Source organism: Camponotus floridanus, unplaced genomic scaffold, assembly GCF_003227725.1.
Source record: "Camponotus floridanus strain SB8 unplaced genomic scaffold, Cflo_v7.5 scaffold39, whole genome shotgun sequence".
NCBI lineage: Eukaryota > Metazoa > Arthropoda > Insecta > Hymenoptera > Formicidae > Camponotus > Camponotus floridanus.
This window is the reverse complement of record NW_020229536.1, coordinates 1474660-1489473: the sequence shown is the minus strand read 5'-3', so window position 1 is coordinate 1489473 and position 14814 is coordinate 1474660. Positions and strand designations below refer to the sequence as shown.

Sequence of the window (14814 nt, the reverse complement as noted above, 5' to 3'; positions counted from 1 at the left end):
CAGAATATTTATGTCTAAAGACTTTATTTTATTTGCATCATTATATTTTGATTAAATTCATTATAATTCATATTAATTATTTATTACACGTTTGCTCTGTTGTTTCTGCTTGACTGGAAATTCTTAAAAATCAATTAAGATTAATAATTATCGATAATTTTTTCTAAAAATTATGCTCATAAGCTCATACATTGATATATATTACTATTAGTTTTATGATAGTTAGCAATAATCACATTTTATAATTGGATCTCGTATAGTCAGGCGAAAATTACAATTCCTCTTCGCAAATGATTATCTAGTGAAAATCGCAGGTTCATTCATTATCCGATTATTAAATACCTATACATCCTAGTTGCTCATGTTCTCTCGAAAACGATGCATATTACATGTTACATATGCGTAATATCTCTATCGTCTAGAGTCTAGAGAAATTCGCAGGTTCATTCATTGTTATCCGATTACATATCTATACATCCTAGTTGCTCATGTTCTCTCAAAAACTATATTACAAGGTACATGTGTTAATATCTCTTGCTTGAACTTAAAAGAAATATTTTAATAGCGATATAATTATCTATATTCGTAACATACTATGAAATGATATACCGAGTGTTTCCTAAATGATGTCCACAACTTCAGGAAGCAATTCCTTGGACGACTTTAAAGACAAAAGTTTCTATGAATATAAATCCGGAAATGCTTTTTTGTAGAGTTACACACAAAGTTAAGGAAAAATAAAAAAATTTTATGATTATCTTTCTCGTAATTTTTAATTGAAAAACATGTTAACAAACAAATAATTAAATTAAATGTTAATGTTAACAAAGTGAAGGAAAAATTAAAAATTCTGTGATTATCTTTCTCGTAATTTTTCAAAGTAAAGGAAAAATAAAAAAATTATGTGATTATCTTTCTCATAATTTTTAATTGAATAACATGTTAACAAATAAATAATTAAATTAAATGTTTAAATTTTAACAAGTAACACTAAAAATTTGAGTATCAATATATCACATCAAATTACTTTGACTCTTATTCAAGAATATAATTGAGAAATATTGATAAAGAAAAAAAATACAAGTTTATGCTATCAATCTATATTTCATACTTTTTGGGACTATTGCACAAATGCCTAAATCAAAATTTATATGCGTTGCATTTTTCTTGCGGCCATGAATCTTCTTAGCAATGTATAAATTTATGTATTTTAGACTATGCATATTTCTGTTGTAAATAACAGAATCGTATGAATCATATGGGCTTATAAATCCTAAATCGTGCGAATTACTTATGGATTTATAAATCCCAAACCGCATATATAACTTCGAGGACTTCCGAGAAATTCATGAATCTATAAATTCTGAGCTAGCCATCATTTCCATCTGCCAATGCTTTCCCTTGAGAGAACACGAGCAATTGTCATCGACGAATAAATCTTTTTCTATCTATTTATCTTTTAACCTATTTCAATCATTTTAATATTATCTCATTCTTTTTCATATTTTCCATCTTTTTCTCTTTTTCTCTTCCCTTTCCTCTCTCCCTCTAGTGCGCGCACGCGCGCTTGTATATATATATATATATATATATATATTCCTTTTTTTTACATTAATCTACTGTCTGACCAATTTTTCTTTTTTTTGACAAAGGAAGGCCGCAGCACTTATAGTGGGTCGGAGGTGCAAACTTAACGTACTTCATTCCACAATGATTTTTCACTTTTATACAATTCGATAATAAAGCAGAAGCTGTATAATGAACGATATATCGCGTGTTCACAAAGCTTCGATTACAAGAAACGACACATGATGCAATCGAGGATATTAATTATAAAAAAATATCGATTCGTGGTACATTTTCTGACTAAAATAAAACTGTGTTTCGGCAAAGAAGCGCGGTGTCAGATAAAAATGCTATTTATATTTCAACTAATTTTTATTAGATTTTTTTTAATATAGTGATCCTATCTTTTTTCGGTGAATTTATTTTAGTATAACATCTCTGCATCTTGATCTTAATATGTGTTGTCATGATTGATCCTAAATAATATCCAAAAAATTCCAGAGAAAGTCCATACATAATCAAATATAAATATAAATATAAATATATATATTAAAAATATACAGGGTGTCCGGTAATAATTGCCGAACCTCTCGTGTGCAGGTAGAGCTTAAACTGAGTAGGAAAGTCCTTCACCATTTTGCGATCTCTACAGTAGTTAATGAGAAATTAATTAAAAAAAGCAATATGGTATAGGACTTTTTAGTTCAGTTTAACGAGATCTACTTGTGTTTCTTTGGTTGGACACCTCAATTTTTTTTATGTGAGAAAACCTTCACTCCTGGACTCTGAATCGCACGTGCGCAAGAGGAGTATAGGATTCTTACTAAAAAATTTATGTTAGTCTACCTTAGACGAAGTAGATCTATGGGAATAATGTTCTCTCTTTCAGTGTACTTGAAAGGACATGTTCGTGCATATGATATGAATTAAATGGAAGTGAGGATAAACCTCGTTATAGCATGTCATACAATGCACTATTTTGAAGTTCCATTGAACGCGATAAAATCTCATGCGATCAAGATTATATATAAAGTAACGAAAAAATCACATTTTTCCTTTTATTGTTTTCCTTTCCATTTCCTTATTTCTCTTTATTTCTATTTCTCGCCTCTCTTACCTTATCTTTCCTTCCTTTCTCTCTCTCTCTCTCTCTCCCCTTCTTTCTTTCCCTCTCCTTCTCCCTCCCTCCTTCTCTTTCTTCTTCTTTTTCTCTTTTTCATTTTTTCTATCTTTCTTTAATTTATTCATTATCTTTCTCTTTTTTGTAAAAAAGATCTTTTTCAAATTTTTCTTTTCTTTCTATATTTTTTTTCTTTTAAAAACTATGTAGTTTTAAATTAATATTTGCAGGAGGGAAGCTAAAATAAATTTACCTTTTTACTTTTTACGAATTTGCTTTTTATCGCATTAAGAAAGGAATATCGATTAAAATATTTTTCCTAACACTTAAACCAGAGATAATAAGCAGATAGCTCTTCCGAATCAAAAAATATTTTAAAAATCATTTCAATGGAAAGCTATTCAAAAACGGATTTAAATAAAAATCCAAAAATGATCTGTATGGATTTACCTAACCCATCTTTCGTCCGTTTTAACCCGTATCCTTCAAATCAATCTGTTTTACACTGTGCTCTCTTTTTTCTTTTTATCTCGCTTTGTCTTTTTTTTCTCTCCAATTCCTACCTGATCATTGTTCTATACGGATACACTAAAGTGTGCACACGCGTAGTGTATATAATAGAACAATGGTCCAAGAGGTGGCTAAAGTAAGTACTAAAGAGAAAAAAAAAAGAAAAAAATACATATATACATACACACATATATCAACATCTTTCTTTCATTTTTATTTTTCCGATGCTGATTTACTGAAACGCTCTGCGCACTCCAGGTCGAAGCATCATCACGAAGAAAGGCGATGGTTCTCAAGTAAAGGAATCTACTGATAGCAGTACAACGATTGAAGACGATGACGTTAAAGGTAGGGAAATCCCGTTCTTTTTTATGCGTGTTTGTGTATCTCTTTGATTTTCTATTTTTCTCTTTTTTCTTTCTCCTTCTCTTTGTCTTTATGATTAAAAATTGCGCCGAGTTTCCTTAGCGATAATTATTCAGCTGTAATTATTAATCGATTAATTATAATTTGGCAGTGCGGAAAACATGAATATATTAATCGAAAAATTGCATTCGTGCAAACTTGAAGTGTTATTAGAAAACGGATGAGCCGACTTTCGTATCGAATAAATGAATAAAATCTTTTTACGTGGAGATATTTGGAAACGTTTATACAGATTAGGCGAATTATTTTCTACATAATATCGTTGACGTTTCCCAATTTCGGTTGCCGTAACGAGCACTTGTCTAGAAGACTGAGACATTTACTATTAAAATACGTGATCTTCGTGTTCAAAAATTCAGATTGAATTTATGATAATGATTATATGAATGTTGTCGCTGCCGCGACAGAATTATCACCACGCAAAATGATAATCTAGGAAACAAGTTCTTAGCTCTTAACGATTCGCTATACCTGTGGCCTCTTTACTACAAATTCGTTAAAAAGATTTAATAAGAAACTCGAGTAGCTGAACAGACAGCTCGATATCTACATAATAATGCATAAATAATGTATAAAGTTTTTTAAATCTGAATCTTTATGTCATAGTTGAATCTTCGCGAAAATAAAGCTGCGTTTGATTACTTTTAGATGTTATTGTTTATATTTGGTAAAATGTTTAATTCAATTTTTATAAGATAGTATTAAAATAATTAATTTATTAATTTATTAAAATTTTACAAAATTAAAACTACTAAAAAATATATTAAGACATCGAATTCTGATATTAACGAATTAAATTAAGAATCATAATTTTAATTAAATATAAAAAATCATAGTGCATCAAGCTTCTTGCATATCTGCACAAAAAGTACTCGATTCAACTGAATCAACTATTTTTTTTATTTTTTTTATTTATTATAACTTATATAAACAATAAATAATATAACTTATATATTATTTATTGCCACATATAGATATTTATTGCAACAATTTCAAGAAATAAATTCATTTTTATCGCATATAAATAAAAAAAGCACGCGCATATTTATTCTTCGTTAAAGATGAGATGAAGATTAAATAAAAATTATAAGGATTCCTTTGAATCTCACGTCCATCATTGATTAATATTTAGAATATAAGTATATCATTGCTTATTTTCCGATCCTGCTATTTCTATTCTGCGTTCTATCATTTGTGTGTCCTCCGATCTAGTATACTAATCTAGTATACTAATCGAAATACATACTACAACAAAAAAACAATCAAAATTTATTCTCACTTGATATAAAAACTGATTTAAAATAAAAAAATAACTAATTAAATATATTAATTTATATCATTATATAGAAAATATTTAGTTATTTCGTTACAAAATTTTACCTCAGATTTATATTGAATGTTTCTTCTCAAATTGATACTTTAAATTTGTAAGAATAACACCAAGTATATTTTGATTTGTAAAAATTCTGAAATATACTTTTGGTCGCAAAATTTGAATGAAATTTCAGATTTAGAAAAAAATCGATCTTATCTTAATCTTTTTCTGTTAAGCCAAGTAAAAAAGAAACATTTTTGTTTCTCTGAACATGGCTAGCAACATTGACTCTTTTATGATTTATCATAATTTTAAAGTATTTTTATGTGTTCAAAAATAATTTAATTTCCTTTTATTGTAATTTTATCTTAATTCAAAATGTGTTCTCCGTTCAATTAATTAAGGAAGAAATGCAAACAGTGACACATTTTCTTTATTCAGAGAACAAGAGAGAGGAGGATGGGAGGAAGAAAGAAAGAGAAGGAAAGAGAGAGTGAAATCTGCAAAGATTATTTGCAAAGTAATAGTATGGTGAGAGTTGTCATAGCAAAATGAATAAATAGATCATTTTAAAAATAGTCAGATTCTGTCTGAAGAACGTTCAAATAGACAGAGAAATCCGACTATTTTTAAAACACTCTATTCTCATATACATTCATTCTGTTATAAACAATTCTCACCATACTGCTGCTGCATTCTGAATAATCTCTGCAGATTTCATCCTCTCTTTAAATAAAAAAAAGTGTAATTGCTCGCATTTCTTCTTTAATGCAATTAGGTAATACAGAGCGCTTATTTTAAATTAATTTTAAATCACAATAAAAGAAACTTATACAACACAAACTACTGCTTTGAAGACATGAACTTTGAAGTTATAATAAATCATATACAAAAGAGTCAGTATTGCTAGCCTATTTGAGGAAATAAAAAAGTTCTTTTAATTTTGATTTAGCCTAATAGATAAGATGTGCATTTATATATCAGTCTCTTTTATATGTTATTTCTTTCCCATCTGTTTATATTTCTCAAGCAAAAATTTAATCGTTAATAATTGATTTCTAACAAACACAATTGACAATATATTGTATTTGTGTATCAATTTTTACAATTTAACATTAAAATTTTTATTTATTTTTGAAACTTTATAATAATATTACCTAATGTTACTATATTTATTTAATAATTTTAAATTTAAAAGCTTGTGAGAATTAAAAATGAGAAAATAATATTTTATTTTATTTAAATTTTCAATTATCTTTATAAAAAATCGAATTTAACATATTTTAATAAAAATCTTAAAGATTTTTATTCATATTATACTTAATAAAAATATTAAGAATGTCCAAATTTTATTGATTATATCATAATTATGTTGTTTCTTTATATGCGAATATCACAATAAAGCGTATAATATCGTATGGACATATGAATATCGGATTAAAACAAGTAATTAATTCTCGTTTATGTAATGATATGCACATGTTTGAAGTTTATAAGTAGGCGGATTTATTATCAGGCAAGTACTTATATGGAAACATTCGTTTAAACGTACATATATTTTATACAACATATAATATTTACCGAAAATCCAAGAATAATATTGATTTTCGAATTTAAAATACTTTATGCAACATTTTACATGATATAAAGAAACTTATGCATCAGCATCACGCGAATGCATAATTTACACATATGTGTAACTAACGTGATATTGCATTAATAATGTTTTTTTTCATAAAGATAAAATATATTAATTGAACTTTATTTTTATCAAAAGAAAGAGATTAAATAGCTCTATATAAATCATAATTTTAAATTTTGCAGTTATTAAGAATCAAATACTGAGATGATAGCGCATCAGTTTCATGGAAAATTAATTCGTTAAAAAAAAACCAGAGCCTGGCTCTGTTTCGTATCTGTTTTCCATAATCGGATATTGTAAAAACAAAGCACTAAATATATATTAAACAATTATGTGAGAAATAATAGTATACTGTTGTTTTGTACCCCTCTAGCGTTGCTCACAAATCCATAACACACATATGCATATATAAAAACTATAAACATTATTGTGGATAATGTGACATTAAACAAGACGAGTGAATTATAATCAGACCATAAACTGTGCACAATTCTTTTCGAAACATATTTATCATATTATTCAACCGGAAATGTGATCATTACGAGAAAAATGCTTTTATGTTTATAATATATATCAACATCAGGAATACCTCTTTATATTCGATTATAATTACTTTCAGATCAAATGTATCACGTCTAGATATTCATAATTATGAATTTGACAATTTTTAATCATTAATTTGTTAACTGTTTCATTTATTGCATGATAAGATATAAGAAAATTATAATATACAATAATTAAGAAGATTTAATATATTTTTTTATCTGTCATTTGATAATAACATTGCCAATTCTCAAAAAACCAATAGTGATGCTTGAATATCTAGACGCAATGCATTCAACTGAAAGTAATCTATTTTCAGATACAAATACATTCATGACGATGATATATATTATAAATGCAAAAGGTCTTCCTTTTTTATTTTTGTTTAATTATTTTTTTGATTATATGATTAATCTTGAAATATACACATGGGGTCACTAATGCCTTAATATACGAATTTGCACGCGTATGGAATATATTCAGCACGCATAATTTGCTTCTAAATATTTATACATCATGACTGTTAGTTATTTGTGAGAAACACAAAATAAATTTATACTAATAATTAATAATTAATAAAAAAGTTAATAACAGAGAATAATCTTCTTGATATTTTCATTCTATTTTGGACAGCATTGCCTTTCCTAAAATAACTAACAATTATATAATACTTGAACATTTAGAAATGAAGCCCATGTGTATACACAAAATATTTTTCATAAACAAATAAATGATGAATAAAGCACGAATAATTACTTTGTAATGTAAAGACTGCGCATTTGAAATATATTCGATAATTAATCAACATTCATTTATTGAATGACTCGAACACAGCATATATTGCCTTTCATTTACATTCCACTTAAAATAAATGTAAATTTTTCCGCAATTTTTTTCTATAAGAGGTTGATAACAAAATTTAATGAAAAATTGAAAAATTGAGAATAAAATACATACATTTATAGACATACATAAATAGATTTCAAATACACACACACACACACACACACACACACACACACACACACACACACACACATATATACATATGCATATATATATGCATACACACATATATACATATGTACATACATATACATACATCTCTCTTTAGGCCGTACTTTTTATCAGAGAATAATTCCTCTACATATATCCGCGAAACACATACATATGTCTCTTTTTATAATTTTTCTACAGACATATAGGATCCACAATTTAATGTCGGTTTTTCGAATAATAAAATTAAAAGATACGTACACGTATACGTACACACACATATACATTTTTAATTTATGTGTTGTGTGCATCAGATGAAAATTCTATTATAGACACTTCAAAAAAAGTTACATGGAAATATTTGATGTGTGTTATATAATTTATATTATAAAGATTATCAGAGCCTATATTTATCATTTATTCATTATACATTTTATCATATTGAGTATACAAATATTACCTTGTAAAAGAAGAAAAAAATCGCTCTGGTTTATGACAGATCTTATGTTTTCGCTCATTCATAAACTGAGTCTAAAGTTCATTGAATTCTACGTATCTACGATCACTTTTCCATCGAGCTTTCGCATCGATTTGAAGCTTTTGTTATTGCCATGTAATTCTTGTTTGCTTACATTTTCTCTTTGAGAGTAATTCATTGGTGATGTGCAATGAATCAAATATATAAGTATACATAAGCGTGCCCCGATATAAAAATCTACCACTATCTGCAACCATTATCATATAGTTTTCTTATTAACATAATGCATCCCTTTTTAATGATTATTGAATGATAATTGATCATTAAGTAAGATGAGTAAGATTTGTAATTAGAGAACGCTTTGTAATACGATCTAACATAAAGGGATAATTGACGATTACGAATATGTAATTTAGTAGAGTAGTTTTACAAATCTAAATCTAATTTTCTATTTTTTCTATTTATTCTGTATTTTGTCTTGTTATTAATATAATAATAATATTGAAAAAATTAGATTCATAGAATAGCTCTCAAGTAGAAGTAGTTGCGATACATTAATCTTGAATGGCTAAATTTTATTTATCGACTTTTTCGAGTAATCTGCTGCAACGTAGCGTTATTTTCACATCTTATTTAAATTTTATTTTTAAAATATGCAAATATTGTATTTCACAGAAGAACACGTTTGCGAGAGAAGCCTTTCAAGATTAATATTATAAATAATAGTAATAATATTTCAACATTAAGAACGAAATGTAGGAAATTAATGATTAGTATTATTATTGTCTTAAATCTTATGTGAAAGTTAAAATGTAGATAGAATTGTATAGAGAATTTTTTCATGCTGTGGACGAGTTGAAAAGATTGTAATTTCTCATAAATTAAGCTTGTGTATGTGCGCACGATTATAATGATCATCTGGTACATTATCACATGTACTTTTCTAATATTAATCTTGATATTTTCTTTATTCTCTTCAACTTTACTTTAATTTTCTATTTTATATCCATTTTTTAATCAATCGCAGTCGCTTTGAATTACGCTGCTTTTACTTACATTTTCTGTTTCAACATATTAACCTTTTGCTTCTTAAAATTGCAGTTAGCACAGGAAAAAGTTTCACTTTTTTGCCTTTACATTTTTTTCATGGCTTATAATCGCATTTTGATTCGACCAAACGAAAGATCCTCAAGTTCGATTATATTATCGACAATGCAAGCGGCTTTATTTAGGAATTCAACAGTTTTTCTCGATTTATCTATATATTTTATTGGTATATGTATTTTAATTTTTTAATTGCGCAATATTCTTAGCGTACTTTATAATTGTGAACTTATTCCAAGCATCGAATAAACGAAAAGAATTTGGTTGAAAGCTGTAAACTTCTTAGATATATCATGCTTATTAAGTTCCGCATGTTTAAATCCTATCTCATATAAATATTTATATTCCTTCACGCCTGCACACGATTTTCTGGAATGTTAAATATTTTATATCCCTCTTTTTTTTGCTGCTACATATTTTTGAGCTACATAAAACTCTTTGATTTATTGAGCCTGATTTTTCTCCTAATTTTATTATGTGAACCAGAGCGATGAGACAAAATATAATAAATAAATAATTAAAAGATTGATAAATTAATTACTTTTTATTGTTTGAACGTTTGACTGTAAATGGAAAAAAAAGAATAGTGTTATTTAGAGACAAAACATATTGGGCATTAACTATTACCACTTTAAATACCTTAAAAAATTATTATCCATATTATAACCTTTTTGTATCGTGCAATTTTGGTTGCACAAATTTTCCTCTGGATCTTATAAATTCCAAGATATTTAAGGTAGTAATAGTTATTGTCCCACTGTATATAAGTGCCATTAAGTTTGAACTTCGGAATTTCTGAAAATCGATGGCGAAAAATACTATCAAAAATTTATATGACAGTGACAATAATAAAAATTGTCATTATTTTCATCGCTAATATTGCGTTCCACAGAGAGAAGTACTTAAATAAAACAACTGCTGCATATGAATGGAATAATAAAAATTACGGATGTATAAAAAAATAAGATAAATGAACAAAAAAGGAGAAATTTTTCTATAATATAATTAATAATTTTTTTTTACTACATATAATTAATAAATTGCATTGTGTCTCACTTAAAGCTCTGAATTCCTCTATTATCCTTTATGTTATTCCAAGCAATTTAAAGAATTTAAATCTTCGTATTGCCATCGTTGCGTTCATAGAAAAACTGATTCTATTGATCTTAATAGGTCGGAGTGAAATAAATTTCACTTTTCAAGTTGCCGATATTACGTAACAAAATAAATAACAAAGATTAATTAATTTTGAGACATCGTCTTATCATGTACTTTTCTCTGCGTGACTCTTTCATGTATACCATTTGAGAAATACAATCGCGCCGTGACTGTATTATATTTCTCAAACGATTTTTCCATCTTCTTTGAGCTTTTCGAGCTTCCTGGCATTGTCGCATGAACATGTCTTTAAACATTTAGGTCACTATTATTAGCAGATTCAAAATTACAAACCATATATACACACATATATATTGCTTTCAGTTTTTATTACAGTCTCAACTCTTGATGTTTAACCCAGTGTTATGGATTTATGAACACCAGCTCATTGTAATTTTTTTTTGCTTTATGGCACTTTTTTAATATTACTTTTCTCTCTCTCTTTCTCTCTCTCCTGTTTCCCAGTCCCTCCTTACCTCCCTCCCTCTCTCTTTCCTTCTTTTTCTCTCTCTCTGAAAAATAATTATTATGCAAAATAATTATTATGACAACCAAATGAAGATAAGATCATGCTTGTCTTTTCTTGTTAGTTTTTTATTTTGTCATAATGCGCTTCTCGCAATCTCCCAAACTATTGCACGCTTATTTGCTGATTTATGATATATCGCCTTTCATAAAGATTTAAACGCATTAAATAAAGAGATTACAATATAATAAGAATAAATGAGGAGAAGTGTCATATTTTAATATATAAACGAAATATAATCGCGATGAAAAATTCTTTTGCATATATTTTGTTATTTTAAATTACAAAACGAAAAAATTTTAATACACATATTAAATATTAAAACAAAATATTATAGGAAGTAAACTAATGAGCTAAGCGTAATTAGTACGAGCAATTAAATTATCTAGAAATATTCTTAAGTTGCATTGAAGATCTCACTTTTTTCTTTGAGCCACACATCTTCAGCAAATCCAAATAACAAAAAAATTCATGCGTCTTAATTTACTCCTTTTTTGGTAAGTCTATCAGTTGTGGCCATTAAGAAATGACATTTCCGAAATATGGTCGGATACTAAATAAATAAAAAATATAAAATCGAGGAAATCTGGAAAAATATTATAAAATCTTTAAAAAATTTATATTAGTAAAGAAAATATTGTCACGCATCACAATCTTTACATGATATTTTATACACCAGATTTTTATGTGACTTTCTTTCAGAAGAGGATCTTGCTGTATTTTAATGAAAAAGCGTAATTTATTTAGATCGGTGTAAAATATTATTCCATAAATATTAGAATTGGCTTTTCTCTCTCTGAGCCACATGTTCTTTATTTGTTTTCAACGCTTCTACAAACCAATAAAAATAGAAACAACTTAAGTTGTTTTCTGATAAATTCAACTAAAATCTAGACAATCTAAAAGACAAAAGATCCTCATTAGACACTCCGAGATATACAAGATTCCTTGCTTTTATGTGGCAAAAACTATATAGAAGTAATCGACAGGATAATAAGAACACAGTAAAAGAATGAAGTTAAACTAAAATACATAAATACAATTAGCACTATTATAGCAGAACACAATTTAGAAAGCGGACAAAATCTTGTTTAATGAAATGTTATTTTCTGATAAAGTCAACTAAATCGTTCACGAAACATTGGAATAAAATAAAGAATCCATACGACTCAAACCTACATGAAAGCTAATTCTAATATTCATATATATTACGAAAGCCTCAAATATCACATTATATTTTGGCTACAAATTATAAATATCTAAACTGCTCTGAAAAAACATGTGGCATATTGGAAAACATGTTAATATTCCGTTCTTTCTTTTTCGATCAATTCGAAATTATTGTTAATATAACTATGAACCTTGGAAATTTGAACTTATAGACTGCCAAACTATAAGAAAGATTTCTAGATAACTTAGTTGCGCCAACTTACTGCGCTTGTCTCTTATTAGCCTATTTCTTATTTAATTGTTTTTTTCTTATTTTAAGCAGTTTATTTTCATATTTAAAAATAAGAGTATGACTCTTGTATGACAATTTTGTATGATAATTTTTATGTTATAAATGATGAAATAACATATATTTACTTTGTGTTCATTATTAATATTTATATAATTATAAATAAGGATTATATAATTAATAAATAATTTTATATAATTATAAAATATATAGATTTTGAAAATATTTAGTAGAAATACTTTTTTTCAAAAAAACATAAAATCTATCTTTACGTTGAAATATATCATATTTATTTATGTGATTATCAAAGTATTTCGCAAAACTAGAGAGATTTAAATCTTTGATAATATAAAAGTTTAAAATCTGCGTAAAAAATGCCTCATATTTTAGTAATTGAATATTTATATTATATATATATGCAGTATATACGTGTAGGATTATGTATGTATGTAAATTAAAGAAATGTATCAATTTTTTTATATATTAGTAAAGCTTTTGATTAAATCAATATTTTTATAATATATAATTCTTAACCGAATAAATAACTAGGTATATATATTTTGTGTGTGTATCTATGTATATTGTTTATCTATCTACATATTCTAACATCTTTCTGAACATTATATGAAACTATATGAGATATTTTTATTTTATATTCAAAACATTGAAAATAAAACTTTATTCTCAGCCATATATATATCCTCGGTTCCGGTGTTCAAAATGATACATATATAAGTCAAAAAATATAAAATAATATATCGACACTTTTTTAGTTATATTTAGATGATTTTTACATTGAAATTCAAAATTATCTTAATATTTTACACAAAGCAATAACTTATATTTTTATAAACTTTTTCTATCAACATTTCTATGGCAATTTTTTATGCAAATTATTAAATATGTAAATCGATAATCGTGTAAGTAATTATGAAACTATTTAGTTTCATAATTCTCACTCTATATTGCTTATAAAAAATAACGAAAAATATAGTAAATAGTGATATATTCTACTTTAAATTCATGTTAGATATGTTGTTAAAATGTAAAGCTAAATTCGCACTAAAAATATCCATTTCGTGATGAAAATCTTATGAAAACATAAAACATTATTAGAAAAAGAAATTAAGTAAGCTTGAATAAAAACATTTTCAGAAACGTCGTTTGCCAATTGTATTAACAATGAGAATGACTCTTACTTTTATTAAAGAAAAAATATTTATAGAATATAAATAACATTATAAGATTCGAAATTATATTGTTAATATTCTGCGATTATGTTATATTAAATAGCAATATTATCTTATACCTATTTAAATGTTGCTTAATCATTATTATTTATTATTAGCAATATTAAATGAATAATGAATGAAGAATGTATATCGATATCGCAAAATCCAGTCGTCACTACATCGAAATTCAGATTTAATTAATGAAATTATTAAAGGAAAATTTATTTATGTCACGAAGCAAAGTGGGAGTAAAGTTAATCTACATATTAAATTTATTTCATCAATGTACATATCTATATCATAATTTATTTGTTTATTTATCTGTTATAACTTTATTTGTCAAATATTTATTCATTAATATGCGTTATTGATATCAATTATGACTTATCTCTTAATGACTTATCTCTAAACCATATATATATCTATATAGATTATATATATCTTAAAATTACAAATATTATATTAATTAGAGATAAAAATTTTTTAAATGAAATTTATCATGAAATTTGTAGGGTTTATGACATTCACAAATAAAATTTGTATAAACTTTATAGATAGATATTTGGTTCCACGAAACTGCACTTTTCTGCAATATTTACTGTTTCTTTGATAAAACAGCGATATTATCAAAAATATTATCAATAATATATATCTAATATTATTTCTAATATTATTCAACTAATATTATTCTAATCAGTATTATAGGGCGAGAACAAGCATAGCTTCTCATTCCTAGCTT

The 14814-nt window shown here is 26.2% G+C and overlaps 1 protein-coding gene across 14 annotated transcripts in view; it reads left to right on the top strand.

Annotated features, from left to right (window-relative positions):
* Positions 1 to 14814, top strand: part of LOC105254953 (calcium/calmodulin-dependent protein kinase type II alpha chain) — an 82837-nt gene that overhangs the window by 44576 nt on the left and 23447 nt on the right. For all 14 annotated transcript variants that reach the window (XM_025411338.1, XM_025411345.1, XM_025411346.1 and 11 more), the window contains exon 11: positions 3455 to 3544. In XM_025411338.1, the coding sequence (XP_025267123.1) occupies positions 3455 to 3544 (90 nt within the window). The remainder of the gene's footprint in view (positions 1 to 3454; positions 3545 to 14814) is intronic.